At 43.8% G+C, this 25,444-nt stretch overlaps 1 protein-coding gene and 1 long non-coding RNA gene across 5 annotated transcripts in view; one reads left to right on the top strand and one right to left on the bottom strand.

The window, feature by feature from the left end:
• LOC137538533 (uncharacterized) overlaps positions 1-25,444 on the top strand; it is an 834,068-nt gene that overhangs the window by 706,930 nt on the left and 101,694 nt on the right. The window lies entirely within an intron of this gene.
• The window catches only part of STK33 (serine/threonine kinase 33), a 170,336-nt gene continuing 163,016 nt past the window's right edge, over positions 18,125-25,444 (bottom strand). For all 4 annotated transcript variants that reach the window (XM_068260766.1, XM_068260764.1, XM_068260767.1 and 1 more), the window contains exons 13-14: positions 23,860-23,943; positions 18,125-19,077 (exon numbers count right to left, since the gene is read on the bottom strand). In XM_068260766.1, the coding sequence (XP_068116867.1) occupies positions 18,880-19,077; positions 23,860-23,943 (282 nt within the window). In that variant the 3' untranslated portion in view covers positions 18,125-18,879. The remainder of the gene's footprint in view (positions 19,078-23,859; positions 23,944-25,444) is intronic.

The following is a 25,444-nucleotide window of genomic DNA, read 5'->3' as shown; positions in this document are numbered from 1 at the left end:
GTTTAGTTCTATATAGCCTCCCAGTGGAAAGATACATTTAAACTATGATGATATCCTTTCCTCTCACAACAAGAAAATGGTTTATGAGCATTTTGCTGCTAAAGTAACTGATATATTTATTACCCCTCTTTGAGAAGGTCTGGCAGCCTGGTTGGGCTTTAGGGGAGGTTTGCACATGTTCAATGTACTTAAAGCGGATCCGAGCTGAAAAACTAACTATAACTAGTAACTGGTCTATATATCTTATCTAAAGTTTAGATAGTTTACACAGCAAATCTAGCTTCAAACAGCTTCAAAAGAATATGATTATTTCTTCCTGTGATACGACAGCAGCCATGTTGTTTGTAAACATTACACAGAGGCAAGCTTATCTGCATCATCAGCACTCAGCCTGTGAAAAAAACCTAATCCCCCCTCCTCCTCCCTCCTTTCCTCTGCCTCTGAAATCTCTGGCTAGTAACCTCCCCCTTCTCCTGCCCAGATTGAGTTCCCATGAGCCCTTGCTACTGTCTGAAAATGCCAAGGCTCTCTGAAAAGCTGTGGGCGAGGCTTGTTTAGTTTATAGGGAATAAGAGTATTAAAACAAAAAGGTATTTGGCTTGAGGAATTCCCTATAAACAATAAGAAAGGAACACAATTATGCAATGAGTAAAAGTTCAGATCCACTTTAATGATTAAGTGGCTGGCTGGGTTAGATGCGCAGCCCGTATGCACCTGTGCTTACAAAACTGCCATCACTCTATTTCCATGATCTCAGGCTGAAGGAGCCCATAGACTGGTCGATGTCAGCGTTCAATCGATTCAGACGCAAACTAATGCACAATTGAACGATTTGCAGCTAATTTTGATCGATTTGATCTATCGGACAGGATGGAAAATCTAGGCCAATCTGATGCTGGCAGCAGATCGATGGCCCATAGAGTTGCATTGATCTAATGGAGGTGCAATAATGCATTTAGATGGATTTTCAATAGATCAGATCCTAGTGTGTGGCACACATCAGATAGATTCCTGTCAGATTCCACCCACAGGCATCTAAAAGAAATCTATACCTTAACCGGTATTGTGTACTATCAGTAGAATTATTGGTGACTCGATTGTTTTTTTGTTTATTGTTCTATTTACTGAATAATTTTATCTTTCCTGCTTATGCTTACTAAATAAAAAAGTTGGTGCTTAAGTTTTTATAATAGCAATTTGCATATACTTCAGAATGTTATGAAGAGTGTTCAGATGAATTGCATAGTCCTTCTTTGCCATGAAAATTAATCGAATCCCAAAAAAACCTTTCCACTGCATTTCATTGCTGCCATTAAAGGACCTGCTGAGATCATTTCAGTAATCATCTTGTTAACGAGCACAAGCCTGGAGATCTTTATGTCAGGCTGATTGGGTTAGAATGGCAGACTTGACATGTTAAAAGGAGGGTAATGCTTGAAATCATTGATCTTCCATTGTTAACCATGGTGACCAGCAAAGAAACGTTTGCAGCCATCATTGCGTTGCATAAAAATGGCTTCACAGGCAAGGCTACTTAGTGGCTACTAAGATTGCACCTAAATCAACAATTTATAGGATCATCAAGAACTTCAAGGAAAGAGGTTCAATTCTTAAGAAGGCTTCAAGGTGTCCAAGAAAGTCCAGCAATCGCCAGGATCGTCTCCTAAAGAGGATTCAGCTGCGGGATCGGAGTGCAACCAGTGCAGAGGTTGCTCAGGAATGGCTGCAGGCAGGTGTGAGCGCAGATGCACAGTGAGAGAGGCGAAGACTTTTGGAAGACGGCCTGGTGTCAAGAAGGGCAGCAAAGAAGCCACTTCTCTCCCCAAAAAAAAACATCAGGGACATATTGATCTTCTGCAGAAAGTATGGTGAATGGACTGCTGAGGACTGGGGCAAAGTCATATTCTCAGATGAAGCCCCTTTCTGATTGTTTGGACCATCTGGAAAAAGGCTTGTCAGGAGAAGAAAAGGTGAGCGCTACCATCAGTCCTGTGTTATGCCAACAGTAAACCATACTGAGACCATTTATGTATGGTGTTGCTTTTCATCCAAGGGAGTGGGCTCACTCACAATTTTGCCAAAAAACACAGCCATGAATAAAGAATGGTACCAAAACACCCTCCAACAGCAACTTATTTCAATAATCCAACAACAGTTTGGTGAAGAACAATGCATTTTCCAGCATGATGGAGCACTGTGTCATAAGGCAAAAGTGATAACTAAGTGGCTCGGGGACCAAAACGTTGAAATTTTGGTTCCATATCCTGGAAACTCCCCAGATCTTCATCCCATTTAGAACTTGTGGTCATTCCTCAAGAGGCGGGTGGACAAACAAAAACCAACTAATTCTGAGAAACTCAAATAAGTGATTATGAAAGAATGGGTTGCTATCAGTCAGGATTTGGCCTAGAAGTTGATTGAGAGCATGCCCAGTCGAATTGCAGAGGTCCTGAAAAAGAAGGGCCAACGCTGCAAATACTGACTCTTTGCATACATCTCATGTAATTATCAATAAAAGCCTTTGAAATGTATGAAGTGCTTATAATGATATGTCAGTACATCACATAAACAACTGAAACAAAGATATAAAAGCAGTTTAGCAGCAAACTTTGTGAAAACTAATATTTTTGACAGTCTCAAAACTTTTGGCCAGGACTGTACTTAACAACCTATCACTGACCTGACAATTGGCAGATGAGCATTCTGTTAACTTCCTAAGTAAAGAATTCTGTTCCCAAGCATTCTCTGCAGCTCTGTCATGTGACTTAGAGGATATCAGTATCCAGGGGTACCCCAAATGTGACATCAATCAGTGTCAGCAGCTGGTGGTAATTAAAGAAAAACTAAAGTTACAATCACCTGATCCTATGAGTTGATATGCTGATCCTATGCCTCAATCAAGACCTCCAAAACTAGTATCTAAGTCATGCTTGTCTCAGTATTGTGACTCAGACACTTTTGAAGCTCAGAGAATCTTCATGAAGGTTAAGGCTAAAAAATTGCATTTTTGTTGCTAGAGGCAACACAAATTCCTGCAGAACTCTACAATTTACATCTGAGAGGCTACACATGGAAATATGGTTACCCTTTGCTGTGCTGTGGATTGAAGTGGGAAGACTTGAAGCAGTTGAAAGGTAGTTCTAGGCAGTTGGAGAACGGTGTTGGGGACATCAGAAGACAGGTGGCCTAACATAGCATGATGGCGATGGAAAATTAATCCCAACATTTTACAGCTACCAGTGGAACAGGATTGGGGAATAACAAATTGTATAGAGAGTAAATGCCATCAGAGGAGGCCAGAATATTTGTTATGGAACTGGTAATGATAGAGAGAAACTCTATTGACCCCAACAAATACACGAAGCTACCATGGTGTTTTCCTAAAAAAAAACTACAATACCCCCCACTAGGGGGAGGAGGTACCCAAAAATTATGAAAACCCTAAAAATAGTCTAAAAAGAAGAGCTATGATTGGCTTACCTCTCATGTAGGTTTCAAAGTAGTCAAAAAGACTCCGCAATCAGTTTTATTGGACATTGTAGGTTTTCAACAACACGTTTCATGGGTTCCCCCACTTCCTCAGGTCAAATAAACCAAAAAAATGTGCCTGGCAGCAAGCATAATTCATGCATAAAAACTAGGGAAATGCACTTAGTCACATGCAGACTCTTCAGGCTATAAACTCATAAATCAATTCCTAATATACACAAGAAAAAACATGGTTTATCCACAAGTCCACTAGCGGATTAATAATCTACCAGTTTTTATGATAATTCATTGTAAGGAGCTGAATAAAAATAACTTAATCAAATCGAGTTGTGAGGATCTTCACACACCCAAGTGGGGGGCATTAAATAGGAACTGTAGTAAAAATAACAATGAATAAAATTGCTTATTTTGTACAATATTTATTTATAGATTATTTAGTCACTGTTTGCCCATTGTAAAATCCTTCCTCTCCCTGATTTACATTCTGAAATGTATCACTGGTGGTGACATCTTTAGTTCTGCCTGGTTATCTGTACGGAATATTCGTTACTGAGAGTTCTAAGCAAAGAGGTAGATACTGTTTACTTGGCAGTTGGAAAAAAACTTTATTTCCCACAATGCAACAAGGTTTACAGACAACAAACTGTCAGGACCATGGTCATGACATCACACTGTAGGAGGGGTTTCAACCGTACAGACCCCCCCCCCCCCCCCCCCCGATGATCTATTTGAGAAAAGGGTAAATATTTTTTTTGTTGGAAAAAGGATATCAGCTAATGATTGAGATTGTTCCAGTCCTCCATAGGCCTTATTGGTGGTTGCAGTTCTCTTGCAATCTGAAATGTGACATCCTTTGACCTATACATTATTTTGGTGTTTTAACAAACTACGCTATTGGCTCCTAGTTAAACATACAACACTATTGGCTCCTAGTCACTTGTTTCCCTTGTGTCATTTTGGACCAAGGCTATGGTTTGGTCCATCCTCCTCAAGTACAATAGCCCTCTGAACTTCCTTTTTGGTTGGAACTCATCTTTTACAAAGCCAGACTGTAAAAGGTTAAAGGGACTCCGAGCTCACGAAAAAAAGAAAAGTTGTACTCACCAGGGGCTTTCTCCAGCCCAGTGCTGGTCGGGAGGTCCCACGCCGGCGTCCTGGCTCCTCTCCTTCTCCCCGCTCCGGTATAGCTGACAGGCCGCAGCCCGGGCGACACTCGGTGGAGTGTCGGGCTGCAGCTTCCGCGTATGACGCGGATTACGTCACACACCGGCCGCCTCGCGTCATCACGGCGGCCGGCGTGAAAGTACTGCGCATGCGCGATTAAAGCGCGCATGCGCAGTACTTTCACGCCGGCCGCCGTGATGACGCGAGGCGGCCGGCGTGTGACGTAATCCGCGTCATACGCGGAAGCTGCAGCCCGACACTCCACCGAGTGTCGCCCGGGCTGCGGCCTGTCAGCTATACCGGAGCAGGGAGAAGGAGAGGAGCCAGGACGCCGGCGTGGGACCTCCCGACCAGCACTGGGCTGGAGAAAGCCCCTGGTGAGTACAACTTTTCTTTTTTTCGTGAGCTCGGAGTCCCTTTAAGGGAGAAGGATGGAGAGAGATGTGGACGAGGTTCATGTCTGATGGACTCATTCATGTCTGATGGGTTTACATGATTTCCCCACCGGTTTACTGTACATGACCTCTTCCAGAGACAGCAGAGCTGGACGGTGCGTTTGTCGCAGATCCCACAAGCATTAGGTAACAAGAACTCCCAAATACCCCACAGTGGTGCAGCCTCTCCAACTACAAGCAAAATATGTTCTGCTTTCTCCCGCCACCTGCAGCCATTACCCGTCCACAGCGTTCCCAGGAGGCTCAATCCAGTGACGCCCCATTAACCGCTGTCGTCTCAGATTACTGCATTGCTTCTTCCCCGCGGGGCTACTGGAAACTCCTGCACTGGGCTAAAGCAGAGCTCCGGATTACACAGCTGAACAGATGTGCTTTAAATTCCACCTTCCATGCAAATATCTACTGACTTGAAACTCTACTGACTTGAAACTTAGTTGAACAAGTCCTGTAGCTGCTGATCAACAAGTTATTTAACCAGCAGCAACTAGATTGGATTGGCTCAGCTTCAACTCAGTGAACATTTGCATGTAAAGTTGACTTTCAAGCTAATTTCCACTAAAGCATATTAAGGTGCCCATTAGTGGCATCATTTTTAGTGAACGATCGTATTTTTGATCCGATTATTCTGAATGTAATGTATGAAAACAGAGCAGCTCATGAGTCCAATCGATCCTGAATGATCGCATTATCAATTGTTTCCTTAAGGTGGCCATTGATTATATAATTTTCTGGATGATCAATCGTCCGATTCGATTGCAATATGGATTTAAAACGATTGTTCTGGCACACTAAGGGTAGAAAAGCTGCTTTGCAGGTGGTAAAATTGGCCAATCATGGCCTGTCAAAAGGGAAGGTGTGCACCAGGCTTCAGCTTGGTACTTACAGACAATTTGGTTTGCCCAATTTTAGCACACCATGTAGTATGCGAGTTTACTTACAATATCTGTTCATAGTATTTAGAGTCTGGTGGGAAACAGGTGGGAGACTGGGAGTTGGAGACAAGCAGGTGGGAGACTAGGAGAGGTGGGAGACTAGCAGGTGGGAGATTAAAAGTGGGAGACTAGGAGATACTAGGAGAGGTGGGAGATTAAAGGGGCCCATACACTTAACGATTTTCCAGCCGATATACAGCAGATTCGATCACTGTGATCGAATTCGCTGTGAAATTGTAGCGCAAATGCTGACCGAACGTTCGATTTCCGTCCGGAATCGTTTGTTCCCGTCGATCCGTCCATGCGGAAGATTTCGCTCTATAACCGGCGGGTCGGGAGTGCGTCGATAGCGACGTTCGAATGTCCAATGACCGACGCTAGCGGCAATGCATTACCTGTTCCGCCGGCGTGTGTCACTGCTCTCTCCACTGTCCCTTCTCCGCGCTGGGCTCCGGCTGGCTTCACTTACTTCCTGTCCTGACAGGAAGTTTAACCACTTCAGCCTTCAGTCGTTTTCACTTTATGCATCCGAGCAATTTCCACCTCCCATTCATTAGCCTATAACTTTATCACTACTTATCACAATGAACTGATCTATATCTTGTTTTTTCCGCCACCAATTAGGCTTTCTTTGGGGGGGGGGGGGGGGGTACATTTTGCTAAGAGCCACTTTACTGCAAATGCATTTTAACAGGAAGAATTCATTATTTCTCAGTTTTCAGCCATTATAGTTTTAAAATAATACATGCCTCCATAATTAAAACTCATGTATTGTATTTGCCTATATGTCCCGGTTATTACACCGTTAAAATTATGTCCCTATCACAATGTATGGCGACAATATTTTATTTGGAAATAAAGGTGCATTTTTTCCGTTTTGCATCTATCACTATTTACAAGTTTAAAATAAAACATTTTTAGAAATATTTCATCTTTACATTGATATTTAAAAAGTTTAGACCCTTAGGTAAATATTTACATGTTTTTTTTTATTGTAATGTTTTTGTTTTGTTTTTTGTATTAAACATTTTATTTGGGTATTTTTGAGAGGGTGGGATGTAAGCCATAGTTTTATAATGTAAATAAATGTGTCTTGAGTTTAATTTTTTTCACTTTTAGTTGTAGTTTTACTTTTTGGCCACAAGATGGCGGCCATGAGTTTGTTTACATGACGTCACTCTAAGCGTAACATACGCTTAGAGCGACGCATGGGGGATGTTACAGCCAGAAAAAGCGCAGCTTCCAAGCGAAGCTGTCGCTTTTTCAGCGGGGGAGAGGAATCAGTGATCGGGCACCATAGCCCGATTCACTGATCGCCAGGCTAACGAACCGCGGCCGGGAGCATGCATGCACGCTCGCACGCGATCGGCCGCGTGAGCGCGCGGATGCGCATATTGCCTCCTGGGCGTAGCTATTACGTCCAGGAGGCCAAAGTAGTTAAACAGTAGAGCGCCCTCTACTGTTTAAACGTCCCCCCCCCCCCGCAGGAAGTAAAGTGAAGCTGGAGCCCAGAGCAGAGAAGAGACAGTGAAGACCAGTGGACTCGCGCCGGCCGGATCAGGTAATGTATGCGGGGCAGCGGCAGCTCCACAGATTGTGAATCGGTTTCATAGTGAAATCGATTCACAATCTGTTTGCAGTAAAGGCAGCCATGCGATCCCTCTCTGATCATATTTGATCAGAGAGGGATCTATCTGTTGGTCGATCTGATGACAAATCGACCAGTGTATGGCCACCTTAAAGAGAACCCGAGGTGTGTTTAAAGAATGTTATCTGCATACAGAGGCTGGATCTGCCTATACAGCCCAGCCTCTGTTGCTATCCCAAACCCCACTAAGGTCCCCCTGCACTCTGCAATCCCTCATAAATCACAGCCGTGCTGTGAGGCTGTGTTTACATCTGTAGTGTCAGTCTCAGCTGCTCCCCCGCCTCCTGCATAGCTCCGGTCCCTGCCCCTGTCCCTTCCCTCCAATCAGCAGAGTGGGAAGGGATGCAGGCGGGGACTGGAGTTCTGCAGGAGGCGGGGAGAGCAGCAGACTGATACTATAGAGATAAACACAGCCAGCTCTGACAAGCTGTTTGTCAGCAGCGTGGCTGTGATTTATGAGGGATTGCAGAGTGCAGGGGGAGCTTAGGGGGGTTTGGGATAACAACAGAGGCTGGGCTGTATAGGCAGATCCAGCCTCTGTATGCAGATAATATTCTTCAAACCCACCTCGGGTACTCTTTAAGGGCTCGATTCACAAAGCGGTGCTAACCCAGTTAGAGACTTTAGGCGTGATAACCATTGCACCATGCTGGTGAAAAGCCAGTTTAGGGGTGATAAGTTTAGGTGTGATAAGTTTAGGTGTGATAAGTTTAGGCATGCTAAGTTTAGATAAGTGTAGATATCGTGCAAAGTCCCGCACGCAAAGCAGCGCCATTAAACTCTATGCGATGTGCACCAGACTTTGCTAGCGCAAAACTTTTGATCAGCTGTGCACTGAGGTGCTAACGCAGTTGGTGCTCAAACTTATCATGCCTAAACTTATCACACCTAAACTTATCATGCCTAAACTTATCACACCTAAACTTATCACACCTAAACTTATCATGCCTAAACTGAGTTTAGGCATGATAAAGGGCTTTTCACCAGCGTGCTAACTGTTAGCACCGCTTTGTGAATCAGGCCCCAAGAGTGGGAGGCTTGATTCACAAAGCGGTGCTAACCTAGTTAGCACGCCTAAAGACTTTTGGGCGTGATAAGCATTGCACTAAGTAGGTTAGCACTGCTTTAAAGGAAAAACTTGCGCGCAAAGTCCGGTGCGCGCGAAATGTCGCATAGGGTTTAATGGCGTTGCGCGCGTAAACTTTGCGCGCGTAAAACTTTATGCGTGAGTTTATTTTATCACGCCTAAACTGAGTTTAGACGTGATAATGGGCTTTTCACCAGCGTGCTAACAGTTAGCACGGCTTTGTGAATCAAGCCCATGGAGAGATGCAGGAGTGTAACTAGAAATGACTTGGCCCCCCTGCGAAACTTTGGATGGGGCCCCTCTCGCCAACCCCCCCCCCCCCCCCCCCTTGTCTACAAAACTTTGTATGATTCGTTATCAGTGGCAGATGCAGTCAATAGAACAATTGTGCAGAGAGCAGAAAGCTTTTTCTCTCCATGCCCAAACTCCTCAAGCATCACTATAGGACACAGCACTTGGGGAGGGGTAGAACTGCACTGTACACAAAACCCTGCTGTACACTGAATGGGGACTTTGTACAAATCTTTGTCTGCAAAACCTTGCATGATTCCATATCAGTGACTGAGCAGATGCAGTCATTAGAACAATTGTGCAAAGAGCAGAAAGTTTTTTCTCTCCTTGCCCTTAGTTGTCAGTCTCTCAGGACGGGGCTGTGGCTTCTAGGCCCCCTGCGGCTGCATCCCTTGCAGGGTCTATTGTTACGCCCCTGGAGAGGTGGAAGTCTAGCAGGTAAGAGATTAGCAGGTGGGAGATTAGGAGTGGGAGACTAGGAGAGGTGGGAGATTAGCAGGTGGGAGATTAGGAGTGGGGGGCTAGGTGAGGTGGGAGATTAGGAGCGAGAGACTAGGAGAGGTGGGAGATTAGCAGGTGGGAGATTAGGAGTGGGAGACTAGGAGAGGTGGGAGATTATCAGATGGGAGATTAGGAGTGGAAGACTAGGAGAGGTGGAAGATTAGGAGTGGGAGACTAGGAGAGGTGGGAGATTAGGAGTGGGAGACTAGGAGAGGTGGGATACTAGCAGGTAGGAGATTAGGAGTGAGAGACTAGCAGGTAGGAGATTAGGAGTGGGAGACTAGGAGAGGAGGGAGATTAGGAGTGGGAGACTAGGAGAGGTGGGAGACTAGCGGGTGGGAGACTAGGAGAGGTGGGATACTAGCAGGTAGGAGATTAGGAGTGAGAGACTAGGAGAGGTGGGATACTAGCAGGTGGGTGATTAGGAGTGGGAGGCTAGAAGAGGTGGGAGATTAGGAGTGGGAGACTAGGAGAGGTAGGATACTAGCAGGTAGGAGATTAGGAGTGGAAGACTAGGAGAGGTGGGAGATTAGGAGTGAGAGACTGCAGGTGGGTGATTAGGAGTGGGAGACTAGGAGAGGTGGGAGATTAGCAGGTGGGAAATTAGGAGTGGGAGACTAGGAGAGGTAGGATACTAGCAGGTAGGAGATTAGGAGTGGAAGACTAGGAGAGGTGGGAGATTAGGAGTGAGAGACTGCAGGTGGGTGATTAGGAGTGGGAGACTAGGAGAGGTGGGAGATTAGCAGGTGGGAGATTAGGAGTGGGAGACTAGGAGAGGTAGGATACTAGCAGGTAGGAGATTAGGAGTGGAAGACTAGGAGAGGTGGGTGATTAGGAGTGAGAGACTGCAGGTGGGTGATTAGGAGTGGGAGACTAGGAGAGGTGGGAGATTAGCAGGTGGGAGATTAGGAGTGGGAGACTAGAAGAGGTGGGAGATTAGGAGTGGAAGAATAGGAAAGACTAGGAGAGGTGGGAGATTAGGAGTGGGAGACTCGGAGAGACTAGAAGTGGGAGACTAGCAGCACCAGATCTAATTTATCACACACAATCTACTAACAAGGTACCCTTGGCCACAGGTCCCTGGATGTAAGTGATTTTTTTTTTACCTCTTTTAATATTATATCTGTTTTATTGGATTTGCGTTCAAGGACATTAAAGCGGTTTAAAACTCTGACAAAATATTCAACGAAAATGTGTTTTCCTACTTTTTATAACCCATACAATTATCATATTTGCTTTTGTGTACAAGTATTATAATTCATTTATAATTTATAACTTCCCGAAAATTCAGTTTATTTACTTTGAAAGCTTCTGGTGCATTTTATTCATAACTGTTGTAATTCTGTTTTAAATGCAGCCATCAGTGATTTCTGACCTGTGTTTCACTCCAGGACTCATTAGCATAAGTTTCTGCACAGCCAGAAAATGTTTACTTAATTATATCAAGTAAAGAATGTATACAGAAGATAAGCTAATCACCAGTTCGGATGCGGCAGCCCCTGCAGGAGAAAAAGTCAGTCCTGTGATGTAACCCTTTAAATGTTGTTTTACTAAAAAAAAAAAACAAACATTGGGTTATATTCCACTTTAAAGCAGTGTACACTTAGCAGCGTTTATTTGCTTTGTTTGGTGGATGCATGTTTATAGACCACATGAGGTCATGATGATTTGCTGAAATCGAGAAAGGGTACTGCGACTTGAGTGATTGTTGCAACCTTATAAGTGGTTAAAGTGGACCTGAACTAAGAACTCCTCTCTTCTCTAAAAGATACACAACAGCATAAAACTTGTCTTTGTTACAGCTGATACAAATCCTAAACTAAATCTACACAGTTTCTACTTCCTGATTTATGGAAGTAGACATATTGTTTACAGCCTGTGCTTTCAAATGGGCTTATCTGCCATAGACAGTCATGTGACACAGGGGAGGATCAAATTACAGCTTGTGATTAGACACAAATGAGGGGGAATGAAACCGGCTAAACTCTCTAAATACATACAGGGTGCATTTCTCTACGTTTTTTTTTCCTGTCCTGTGAAAGGATTCAGGTCCACTTTAAACACATGGTGGCTTTTACTGTCTATTGTGTTGTGTTTTTTTTTTAAACTACCAGAAATTAAAAGTATTCAGAATCCGTTGGTCCTCATACTACATGAAAGTGGTAAAATTGGCCAATCAAAATTGGATGTGTGCACTAAGCTTTAGTAATTGGGCAGTTGATGTAGAAGAATAAAGGAGGGGGGGGTTGAACACAGACGTCAGAGGATCTTTCCGAAAGAAGAGACCGGTTAGATACACGACAGGTACTTTCACTTCATGCTCTCATTGTTGAGGCTTCCAGCCAGTAATTAGCATTGTTGTGATGGGGCGGATTGTCACCGTCACGTGGATCACGTCTTATTTAGAAAACGGCTGCAGGTAGCTCAGTTCCCGCAGCTGAGCGGCTTCCCGACGGCTGACTGCCCCCCCTCCGCCTCTCCCCCAATCACGCGGCATTAATATTGTATTAGACGGCGCGGATCACTTTTTCATCCTTAATTGGTACTTACATTTTTTTCCTCTGGTGAAATGACTGATTGATTTGAAGTTTAAATGAACTCATTTATTATAATTGCGGAAGTCCTGAATGCAAAGTAGTTTAAAATAAGGAACGTCAGGGGGAGATTGATGGTCCTGCCGCAGAAAAATGCCATATGCCTCTCTGACTTCGCCAATAACGCCGTTCAGCATGCAGGGGGAATTAGCAGGAAAAAAAAAATCTGACTTAATTTAGATTACCGGAAGGAGGGGGGTGCAGCGAGATTTAGGGCTCGTTTCCACTATTGCGGTGCAGAATCGCCTGGATTCCACCGCTGTTGAAATTCCATGAATTAGCATGCGGATGCGAATTTTTGCGCGTTTTTTGCAGCGAATTCGCATGCGAATTCGCATAGGTGAGGGTATATGCGAAATTAACCATGTCACTGCCTGTTTGAATTACATTGGTACCTATGCGAATTCGCATGTGAATTCGCATGAAAATTCGCATACCATAGCCGCATGCGAATTTCCTATTAAATACATTAGCGGCGATTCGCATGCATTCCACTCGCAGGCGAATTCGTTGGCTCTTTTGTGCGTTTTTTTACCGCTGAAAAAAACGCACCTCAACAACGCTACAGTGGAAACAGGCCCATCCACTTGCATTACATGTGCGAATCTGCATGCGTTGGACGCATGCAGATTCGCGATATTGGAAACGAGCCCTTAAAGTAAAAAACCACTTGTGATAATTGATAACACTTATAAAGACCACACACAGATTCATGTTCTTAAAGGATACCTTAGTGCTCTGACAAATCTAAAAAAGGTCCTCTGTCCCCCTCCCCCCGAAGCTACTTCCTGGTCAGGAGGGTTGGTGAGCACTGCGCAGGTGCTGTCCGGTGATGCGTGTCCTTGACCGTGCGCTCCTGGCCACACAATTTTGTAGTGCGAATGTGCAGAGCGCTCCTGGCCATGGGTGCACAATCAAGGACGCACGCTGCCATGCAGCACCTGCACAGTGCTCACCGACCCTCCCAACCAGGAAGTAGCTTTGGAGGATCTGCTCCCCCCTTTTTTAAATTTGTCAGAGTGCTAATGTATCCTTTAACCACTTCAGCCCGCAGGTGTTTTCACCTTCAGGAAGGAAGCAATTTTCCCTGTCAGCGCTCCTCCCATTTATTCACCAATAACTTTAGCACTACTCATCTCACGCAAATGGGGGGTAAAGCCTGTGGTCCTGAAGAGGTTAAATGATGTTCCTAGTGCAATGTATGGCGTCAATGTATTATTTGGAAATAAAGGTTTTTTCCTGCTTTTGGTTTTTTTAAGGTTGGTTTGTCTTCTTAAAAAAGCAGGAATGTACAATAATTCAGCTCAAGGTGACCCAAAACCACAAGTAGATTATAGGGGTCTAAGCCCTATCCATAGAGCCATATCTATCCCTGCCATGCATGGATGAGGACCAAATGACTGAAACAGGCTGTCTGCATGTGGGGGTGATGTGGCTCGGTATATAGCAAGCCTATAGCTTTCACAAGCGGTTCTGGATGTAAGCCTGGCTTCAGGGGCATAAAGAGATAAAGTATTCAGAATATTCAGAGATAATTTGCATATTCACTTAAAGCTGAATTATTGTAAATTCCTTCTGTTTTAAGAAGGCAAACCAACCTAATCATTGTTTTTTAGTAGGAGGGCTTTTTGGTCTCTTTTAGTCCCCTATACTCTCCTTGTGGTTTTGGGTCACCCCAAGCTGCTTGGTTACTAGGGGGAGTCCCATTTTTTTTTTGTGTCCCATCAATTGTAAGCCCTTATGTACTAAAATAACAGTAATATACCCTCATGACATTCATATTAAAAAAAGATGAGTCCTTAAGGCAACTATTTATTTTTATTTTACTGTTTTTTCCCCCCCCCATCTGTTTGCTTGGTAACTAAGGTGGGGTGGGGGGCTTTGGAAGGGATTCATTATATTATTTTTTTTATTAAAAATCTGTAATGTGTGTAATTTAACTTTCCCCACTAGATGGAACTAGAAACACTGACTTGTGTACCAGGAAGTGTTTGTTTTGTTTTTTCTTTTACATTCATTCACGTTCTTTATTATGAATGGACATGGCCCCTGATCGGGTTCATGTCCATTCATTACAGGCACTGTGTGGTTCGGGGAAGCCTTGCTTCCCTTACCCAACCACCACAAAAATACCGCAGCTTGGATCCGTGCATACCCCAAGCTCCCCTCTCCCAAAACACTAGACGAAAATACTTGTCCAGTTAGCCTTTAGCGGTCTAGATAGGATTAAGTGTTTAAGGTGCCTACTATTAGTACAATTTACAATTTTCAGTGAAGAATTTTGCCCGAACGATCCGATAAATACGGTTGGATCGGCAGAAAATAAACCTAGTTGATGTCCCAAATTGAATGTGAACATTTCTAATGCTGATCCTTCAATGACAATTTAGTTGATCGAAAAACGTTTTTTTAGAATAGGTTGTGATGGATAGAAGACACAGATTGGTCATTGATGGTGAAATAATCAATGTATTATGACATTTTATTTCCGATCGCATTTATCTGATCGTTCAGCGATTCTTTGCTGAAAATTGTACTGTTAGTGGGAACCTATATGTGATCCATTTTCAGTGTTCTCCCCAGGATTTTTTTTCCAGCAGGGAAGCAAAAAAAAGTAGCAATGTTGGGAGCAACAGGGGAATGGAAGGCCGGCACAACTCTGCTTACAGCATGGGAGGAGGATGAGGAGGCGAGCCAATGACAGCCGGGTGCTTACCAAACTTAGCTGGGTGGAGCACCTGGCTAAAAGAGCCTGGGGAGAACACTGCATTTTAGATCAATCCTAAATGTATTAATTGTATTAAATGACAGCTCTGATTCAGTCTGACGGGAGGTAAGGAGAACACGCTTGGCTGAGACTGCCAACGCACCTGATCTATCAGAGATGTATTAAGGTGCCCATACATCTGGTCAGAGAGAGATCTGTTGGCTGTCCATACACCACTAGCCGACTTTATGCTGAAATCGATTGGGAATCTTGGTGGATCACTTTGGATGTTAATCGTCTGCACTGTACAAAGACGAATGATCAATCTATTCAAACTCATTCAATCGTCGAAACATTATGTATAGCCTGATGAAGGGCCGGTAACTGAAAACATGGTAAGTATAACCTAGGAAAGGTTCAACACACCAAAATGTGTTACAGGGCATCTGAAAAGTATTCACAGCACATCACTTTTTCCACATTTTATGTCACAGCCTTTTTCCACAATGGACTGATTTTTTTTTTTAATTTTTCAACGTTTACTTGAGGTTTTGGCCAATTTTTTAAAAATAAAAAAAACCCTGAGAAATCATGTGTACATAAGTATCCCCAGCCTTTGCTCAATACTTTGTTGATGCACCTTTGGCAGCAATAACAGCCTCAAGTCGTTTTGAATATGATGCTACAAGCTTGGCACACTTATCCTTGGGCAGTTTTACTCATTGCTCTTTGCAGCACCCCTCAGGCTCCATCAAGTTGGATGGGAGGTGTCTGTGCACAACATTTTAAGATCTCTCCAGAGATTTTCAATCAGATTCAAGTCTGGGCTCTGGATGGGCCACTCAAGGACATTCACAGAGTTGTCCTGAAGCCACTCCTTTCATATCTTGGCTGTGTGCTTAGAGCCATTGTCCTACTGAAAGATGAACCATTGCCCCAGTCAGAGTTCATCTTTCCTTTTATCCTGACTAATCTTGTCAGTTCCTGCAACTGAAATACATCCCCACAGAATTATGCTGCCACAAAATGCTTCACTGTACGAATGGTATTGCCCTGGTGATGAGCAGTGGCTGGTTTCCTCCAAACATGACACCTGTCATTCACACAAAAGAGTTCAATTTTTGTCTCATCAGACCAGATAATTTTGTTTCTCGTGGTCTGAGAGTCCTTCAGGTGCCTTTTGGTGGGCTGCCATGTACCTTTAATTAAGGAGTGGCTTTTATCTGGCCACTCTACCATACAGATATTATTGGTGGATTTCTGCAAAGATGTTTGGAGAGAGAGGAGAACCTTACAGAAGGACGGAGGACCTCTGGAGCTCTGAGAGTGACCATCAGGTTCTTGGTCACCTCCCTGACTAAGGCCCTCCTTCCCCGATCACTAAGTTTAGATGGCTGGCCAGTTCTAGGAAGAGTGAACTTCTTCCACTTACGGATGATGGACGCTACTCAGCTCATTGGAACCTTCAAAACAGCAGAAATTGTTCTGTAACCTTCCCCAAATTTGTGGCTCGAGACCATCCTGTCTTGGAGTTCTACAGACAATTCCTTTAACTTCATGGCTGGTTTGTGCTCTGACATGATCTGTCAACTGTGGGCCTTATATAGACAGGTACGTGCCTTTCCTAATCATGTCCAATAAACTGAATTCACCACAGGTGGGCTCCAATCAAGCTGCAGAAACATCTCAATTATGATCAGTGGAAATAGGATGTACCTGAGCTTAATTTTGCGCTTCATGGCAAAGGCCGTGAATACTTATGTACACGTGCTTTCCCAATTTTTTTATTTTTAATACGTTTGGCAAAACGTCAAGGAAACTTTTTGTACATTGTTATTATTGGGTGTTGCCTGTAGAATTTTAAAGAAAAATGAATTTAATCAATTTTTAGATAAGGATGCAACATAAAATGTGTCAAATGTGATGTGCTGTGAATACTTTCCCGATGCACTGTATGTATAGCCCGATAAAGGGCCAATAGGTGAAACATGGTATGTCTTTAACCCCCTTGGCGGTATGAAAAATACCGCCAGGGGGCAGCGCAGCAGTTTTTTTTTTATTTATTTTTTTTTAAATCATGTAGCGAGCCCAGGGCTCGCTACACTACATGATAGCCGCTGCTCAGCGGCATCCCCCCAGCCCCGCCGATCGCCTCCGGCGATAGGCGATCAGGAAATCCCGTTCAAAGAACGGGATTTCCTGGAGGGCTTCCCCCGTCGCCATGGCGACGGGGCGGGATGACGTCACCGACGTCAGCGACGTCGGGACGTCATTGGGAGACCCGATCCACCCCTTGTCGCTGCCTGGCACTGATTGGCCAGGCAGCGCAGGGGTCTGGGGGGGGGGGGGGGTGCCACGTGCCGCACCGGATAGCGGCGATCGGGCGCGCGGCGGCGGCGATCGGGGTGCTGGCGCAGCAAAAAAAAAATTCCTGGCACCAGCAAAAAAAAAAATTATGAAAATCGGCCCAGCAGGGCCTGAGCGGCACCCTCCGGCGGCTTACCCCGTGTCACACACGGGGTTACCGCTAAGGAGGTTAATCAGGCTCGACACAACATTTTTAAGCTGTTGGTCTTTCATCAGCTTATACATAACATATTTTTGGCTGTTGGTCCTTTGTCAGGCCAACAGCTCAAAGCAAGTTATGTATAGCGCTTCTTCAGTACACAGTATCTTTAATTTAGAAGTACGGACTGGTAGGTTTTTATTCTTTACTCAGCCCTCAGAATCACCCATTTATTTATCGATTAACACAATAGATTCAATCAAAATATGGCACCACAGGAAGATGACCATAAGGAAATGACTCCTCCAGATTGTTAGTTCTGGTTCTCTTTTATTTAAATATTTGCATTATGAAAGGCTGATTCTAGTCACGTTTTGGATAGAGTGGGAGAAGCTAGAACCTCTGCCAGGTTTCTATGTCCATCAATGTTCTGTAGCATCACAGGAAGTGAAGTGTCACCAGAGGAAGTGCCTGACAGGTTCTAACCCCTCCCAACTCCACAGAAAATATTTATGTTGTACTGTAATACAAATCGTCAATGGAAAATAATACAATGTTTGAAGACCCATACTCGGAAACAGAAGATATATATATAAAAAGAAAATAAAACTTTTTTCACGGAAGCAGCTGGTTTACAGAAGTTGGCAACAGATAAAAAAATGTTTATAATTTGCAGAAAACCGAAGATCCAAATAAGTCCATTCTCCAAATTCCTGGCACCATACCTACACCCCCCCCCCCCCCCCCCAACTCTTCCTGCGACAGATAACTTAATGCTTTTCCTTCGTTTTCCAAATGAGTTTCATATCTCGTTCGTGAGGTTCATCATCCCACTTCCCACCCACAGTTTTTACAGCCTCTTTGTTTCCTACACTGGAAGACATCTTAAGGATGCTTATATTGATTATTGCCCAGACAGTTGTCTATAACCCTCATACACCCGTACATGTAATGCAATCACAGAAGATGCCCACTTCTCCAAAAATTGTTTCATAAGTAGTGGTACTATTTACAATACCCTAAATTAAAGTGTAATTAGCTATGATAAGGGCAATGCAAATGACTGAAGAAGGCCTGCTCAACGTAGGAGGCCACAAAGACTCTTAAGGCCCCACAGGAGATCTTATTCATTGAGAACTGTAAAAGAGCCTGCAAACAATTCATATCTTGCTTTAAGGTTTAGGATGGATATGATGTTCTTGGGTTCTCCTTTACAACACTTTGGTCCAAAAGAGGCAGAGACTTCACTTCCTGTAACGTGTTTCATGACTTTAAAGCCGATGGTCCAGTGTTTAGGGTTCTGTCTTGTCAAAGCAGAGAAGAGTTTAGCATTTTACACCTTTTATCCTCAGATAGGGAACTCGTTGCTCTGTCTTCAAGTTTAGCCATTTGTTGGCGACATTGTTAACACTTTGCTCAGAAGATTGACCTCAATCTCCTGGGTTTGAATCCTGGGTTTGGTCCCTGGCATTTTGGCACAACACTAATGTGTTTCAGAAGCTTTCCTAAAATGGTTTTCTGATCCGTGAAGTGCTGGATGCCCCATGTGAGAGTCTCTGTCCCGAGCTGTGGCTGGACGAGAGGGATGTTTTCTCGGTCCGGCTCGTGGTTGGGGCATTCCTGTGAAGGTTAGAGGCGGACTGGTCCTGAGCGTCTGGTGTCCGTCTGGGCTTGGGCTGTGGAGACGTTTTCCGGGAAGTCGGCTGCAATATAGAAAGCAAAGTGCTTTTATTTTTTAAAGGTTTTAGTTACATTTGTAAGAAACCATACAGACGTATATGCAGCCATAGACACAGATACAGTTTAAAAAATATTTGCCTCAACAGGATTCCATAACCTCATGATGCAAATTTCCTTGGTATCACACTAACCAAAGGATTATTTCATATGTGGTATACGGGACTAGGATTATAGTTGAAATTTAAAGGGGATTATAACATCGAAAAACACGAAAAATGCCTTAGAATAGTCTGTGCACCAAAAATATATGTAACCCACTTTTTTTTTCTGAAATAGGTCCCTATATGTTCCCAAATGTATTTTTTTACCTAGTCTGTGTGACTGGGCCAGCAGGATTTTTTTAATGCAATGTGAGAGGTATACAAATATTCATTAACCACTTCAGCCTTCGGTCATTTTCACTTTATGCATCCGAGCAATGTTCACCTCCCATTCATTAGCCTATAACTTTATCACTACTTATCACAATGAACTGATCTATATCGTGTTTTTTCCGCCACCAATTAGGCTTTCTTTGGGTGGTACATTTTGCTAAGAGCCACTGTACTGTAAATGCATTTTAACAGGAAGAATTGGAAAAAAAAGGAAAAAAAATCATTATTTCTCAGTTTTCAGCCATTATAGTTTTAAAATAATACATGCCTCCATAATTAACACTCACGTATTGTATTTGCCCATTTGTCCCGGTTACTACACCGTAAATTATGTCCCTATCAACAATGTATGGCGACAATATTTTATTTGGAAATACAGGTGCATTTTTTCCGTTTTGCATCTATCACTATTTACAAGCTTATAATTAAAAAAAAAATAGAAATATTTCATCCTTACATTGATATTTCAAAAGTTTAGACCCTTAGGTTATTTATGTGTTGTTGTTTTTTTATTGTAATGTTTTTTTTTTGTTTTTTTTAATGTAACATTTTATTTGGGTATTTTTGGGAGGGTGGGATGTAAATAATATTTTTTTTTAGGTAATATGTGTTTATTTTTATTTATTTTTTTTGCATTTAGATGTAGTTATACTTTTATACCATGAGTTTGTTTACATGACGTCACTCTAAGCGTAACATGTACGCTTAGAGAGACGTAGGGGACGCAAGAGACAGAAAAAAGCGAGGCTTCCGAGAGAAGCCGTCGCTTTTTCTGCAGGGGAGAGGAATCAATCATCGGGCACCATGGCCTGATTGATTGATTCCTGGGCTAACAATCCATGGCCGGAGCGCGCGTGCACATGCGCGATCGGCTGCGGGATCGCACATGGCCTCCTGGACGTAGCTGCTACGTCCAGGGGGCTTAAATTGTTAAGTACTTGTATTCCTAGAGAACTACCGTAATCGTGCCTGATACATACGGAAATCTAATATAAGTGGAATTGCATCACAAGCTTATCCCTGTCTAGATTACACAAATTGAATAAACAGCAATAAACAGACACAGTGGCCTCGATTCACAAAAGCGTGCTAACTAAGTTAGCACTCCTAAAAGCTTTGGGAGTGCTAACTACAGTGCTAAGTAGTTAGCACGAACACAGCATTTACGCATCGCGCGCAAAGTTTAGCGCCACGCGGTGCTCCTATAATGTTGCACCGGGTGCGTCCGAATCATCGCATTGTGCAACATTTCGGGTGCACCCGGTGCGACATTATAGTCACCCGGTGCTACGTTTTGCGCGGACAGCGCGGCGCTAAACTTTTCGCACGCTAACTTAGCACGACCCAAAGCCCTTTAGGCATGCTAAGGGCCTTTTCACAGGCGTGCTAACACTTAGCACGCTTTTGTGAATCGAACCCAGTAAAAGGCACACCATTCAAAGAATCAAATATGTCAAAGGTAACACACATAAGAATTTAGCCCAACTATGGTCTTAGTCCATGGGCTCGATTTACCAAGCGGTGCAAAGTGTTAGCACCGTGGTGAAAAGGCCCTCTTCACGCCTAAAGTCACTTTAGGCATGATAAGAAGGGCTTCGCGCGAAGTTTCCGCGCGTAAAGTTTTGCGCGCGCTCCCGCGTGCGTGCGCGCGAAGCGCCCCTCACTTCGCGCGATGCGCCCATTAAACCCTATGGGACTTTGCGCGCGCGCCTGTGCGGGTGCGCGCGCAAAACTTTGCGCGCGATAACTTCGCGCGAAGTGCAGCCAAAAACGGTGCTAACTCAGTGGTGAAGAGGTCATCACGCCTAAAGTCCTTTAGGCGTGATAACTGGGTTAGCACCGCTTGGTGAATCGAGCCCCATGACTTTAACCCAAGGATGGGCAAACTTTCATCTGCAGGCCACATTCCTCTATCGGCCTGCATTCCTCTCATGTGCTCCCCCTCCCTTTGCTAAAGGATAGGTTTAAACTCACCCCATCGCACTTTCCTGCCCCAATCTCCATGGCCACGGCAGCATCATGTGACACACTGGTACGCATTGACAGCGGGTCATAGGGATCAACGCTGAAAAGTGCAATTGGAGTTTGCACTATTCTTACGCACTGAACAAAACTTTACAGGGAGAGAGGAGAGGAATCCGGCCTGACAATAGAGGGTTCGGATTCATAACACTAGCGGGCCCGGGGGCCGTAGTTTCCCCAGCCCTGCTCTAGCGTTTCATGACTTGATGATCCTTGTATTTACAGTGCACTTTTATTTTTAAACTCCCACTGCTGAAACAATAATTGCATTTGCTATGGAAAGAATTTATTTTTGGCATATACATAGCAATGCCAGCTGTTTCCTACACCTATACAGCAGTTCCTGGGCTGTTTCTCACTATATGTGTGGAAAACTACTTGTATTTGCCATTCCCTACATTAAAAAAAATAAAATAACAATCATAGCTCTTCACATCACTTTCAAATAGAGAGGCGTATCTTATGCCTAATATTGTTTTAGAAAAGTGCCGAGGGGTCTGACATGCAGAGCAGAGCACCTGACTCCCCCTCCCCCCCAACCTCCAGCACTTTCCTTACTTCCTGGGTGGGTAAAGGGGCCTATACACCTAACAATTTTCCCGCCGATATACAGCCGTTTCGATCACAGTGATCGAAACGGGTGTGAAATCGCCGCGCACACCGCGGACAGAACGATCGATTTCCGTCCAAAATCGATCGTTCCTGTCGATTCCCGTCGACCCATCCGTGCGGAAGATTTTTCTTGGTCGCCGTCGGGTCGGGAGTGTGTCGATAGCGGCGTTCAAATCCCCGACGACCGACGCAATGCAGCGGGTATACATTACCTGCCCCACCGGCGCGAGTCCCGCTGTCACTGCTGTCTTCTCCGCTCTGGTCTCCGGCATGCTTCACGTCTTCCTGCCCGGCAGGAAGTTTTAACAGTAGAGCGCCCTCTACTGTTTAAACTTCCTGCCGGGCAGGAAGACGTGAAGCATGCCGGAGACCAGACCAGAGCGGAGAAGACAGCAGTGACAGCGGGACTCGCGCCGGTGGGGCAGGTAATGTATGGGGGGGAGCGCCGGCAGCACCACCACCACCACAGATTGTAAACGGTTTCAGGCTGAAATCGGTTCACAATCTGTTTGCAGTAAAGGTAGCCATAAGATCCCTCTCTGATCAGATGCGATCAGGGAGGGATCTATCTGTTGGTCGAATGTGATGGCAATTCGACCAGTGTATGGCCACCTTTAATCTCTCACACAGGGATACAGACGGCAAAGGTCAACACAGTATTTCTGTACAGAGGGGTGGGAGGTGTTAGAGTTAGAGCCCCAATCTAGTTTTAATTACAGCTCCTTATTTCTTTCTTTTCTTTTTTTTTGTAACAATTCTTTGTTGTCATGATAGAAAATAAATGACAACAATAACCAGTATAGCACTGGAAAGGTACAGTAAAACCTTGGATTCAGAGTAACTTGGTTTGAGAGCACTTTGCAATACAAGCAAAAATCTTTGTGAAATTATGACTTGATATACCGTACAAGCAACAAAGTATACATGCGTCACGTCATCCTGACTGAGCCGATAGTTCTTCTCACTTTGGAGCTGCAGGATTGTACTTAATTATGCTTAATCAGAGTGTAGAGACTGTGCAAGGTAACATTTCCAAGAAAATCCTCAAAAGTAACTGTCACTGGATAAGTTCCTTGGTAAAGCCACACAAAATAAAAGGTTGAGGCGAGCCAACAGCAACATTTCTGTTAGTTATAGTGAAAGTCTTGTTTACATTTTTATTCTATACTATTTTACTATAACTGTTGGATTGTAGAACAAATCAACTGGGTTTGATTCATTCATAGGGGGAAATTCGGTTTGATATAGGATTGCTTTGAAGTACAAGCATGTTTCCGGAACAAATGATGCTCATAAATCATGGTTCCACTGTATATAACATCCAGAATCCACATAGATATACAAATACAACAAATCAGCCTTGGTGACCAACGGGAAGCTCCTTATTTCTTGTCCCCAAGACCACCAGGATTCATATTAAATCCATGGAGGTCCCGGGGACAGGAAGCAAAGGGACTGCTCTCCAATGATGACACAAGGTGGCAATAAAAGACCTCATAAGGTTCTGAAGCCTCTGCACACTATAAAAATGAATATAATCGCCTATATAATTTTAAGTAATACCTACTTGCATATTTCTTTAAAAAGGAACCGTAGCCCAAATAATATAATGAATAATATTGCTATTTTTTTTCCATATTAATTTATAAATTATTTAGTCAGTGTTTGCCCATTGTAATATCTTGCTCTTCCTGATTGAAATGGAACATAATCCTGTGTGCTGATAGTGATGCCTACCCCACTGGAGGACTTCTGACTGGAGGATTTCTTCACAGAGGTTCCATTCGGCAAATAACTGGACACACCCTTCTTCTTAGCAGTCTAACAAGGAAAAAATACAATATAAATAATATATACACAGACATAAAATGCTTTACTTAAATCACAAATACAGTAGGATCCCTTTATAGTATACTCCAAGGGACCGGGGAAAGTGGCTTACTATATCAGACTTCAAGCACATAAAGTACACTATAGTACTGTATGTCATAGTATATTTCATATACGCACTGTATCGTGGCTGCACAAACTATTCCCTTTTGCACTGTGGTGTATTGGATAGCACTCGCGACTTGCAGCGCTGGGTCCCAGGTTTGAATGCTATCCAGGGTACTATCTGCATGGATTTTGTATGCTCTCCCCTTTTTGGTGTGGGTTTCCTCCAGACACTCTGGTTATTATTATTATTATTTATTGTATTTATAAAGCGCCAACATATTACGCAGCACTGGACAATAAACAGGGATACATACAGTCCTGGCCAAAAGTTTTGAGACTGTCAAAAGTATTAGTTTTCACAAAGTTTGCTACTAAACTGCTTTTAGATCTTTGTTTCAGTTGTTTATGTGATGTATTGAATTATAATTATAAGCACATCATACATTTCAAAGGGTTTTATTGAAAATTACATGAGATTTATGCAAAGAGTCAGTATTTGCAGTGTTGGCCCTTCTTTTTTAGACCTCTGCAATTCGACTAGGCATGCTCTCAAACAACTTCTGGGCCAAATCCTGACTGATAGCAACCCATTCTTTCATAATCACTTATTTGAGTTTCTCAGAATTAGTTGGTTTTTGTTTGTCCACCCTCCTCTTGAGGAATGACCACAAGTTATTAATGGGATTAAGATCTGGGGAGTTTCCAGGCCATGGACCCAACATTTCAACGTTTTGGTCCCTGAGCCACTTAGTTATCACTTTTGCATTATGACGCGGAGCTCCATCGTGCTGGAAAATGCATTGTTCATCACCAAACTGTTGTTGGATGGTTGGAAGAAGTTGCTGTTGGAGGGTGTTTTGGTACCATTCTTTTTCATGGCTGTGTTTTTTGGCAAAATTGTGAGTGAGCCCACTCCCTTGGATGAGAAGCAACCCCACACATGAATGGTGGCAGGTGTGAGCGCATCTGCACGCACAGTGAGGTGAAGACTTTTGGAAGATGGCCTGGTGTCAAGAAGGGCAGCAAAGTAGCCACTTCTCTCCCCCAAAAAAATCAGGGACAGATTGATCTTCTGCTGAAAGTATGGTGAATGGACTGCTGAGGACTGGGGCAAAGTCATATTCTCCTATGAAGCCCCTTTCTGATTGTTTCGGGCATCTGAAGAAGGCTCCTCAGGAGAAGAAGAGGTGAGCGCTACCATCAGTCCTGTGTTATGCCAACACTAAAGCATCCTGAGACCATTCATGTGTGGGGTTGCTTCTCATCCAAGGGAGTGGGCTCACTCACAATTTTGCCAAAAAACACAGCCATGAATAAAGAATGGTACCAAAACACTCTCCAACAGCAACTTCTTCCAACCATCCAACAACAGTTTGGTGAAGAA

The sequence above is a fragment of the Hyperolius riggenbachi genome, chromosome 11 (genome assembly GCF_040937935.1).
Source record: "Hyperolius riggenbachi isolate aHypRig1 chromosome 11, aHypRig1.pri, whole genome shotgun sequence".
NCBI classification, from domain to species: domain Eukaryota; kingdom Metazoa; phylum Chordata; class Amphibia; order Anura; family Hyperoliidae; genus Hyperolius; species Hyperolius riggenbachi.
Note: the sequence above shows the minus strand (reverse complement) of the source record. Positions and strands in the feature narration are given on the sequence as shown.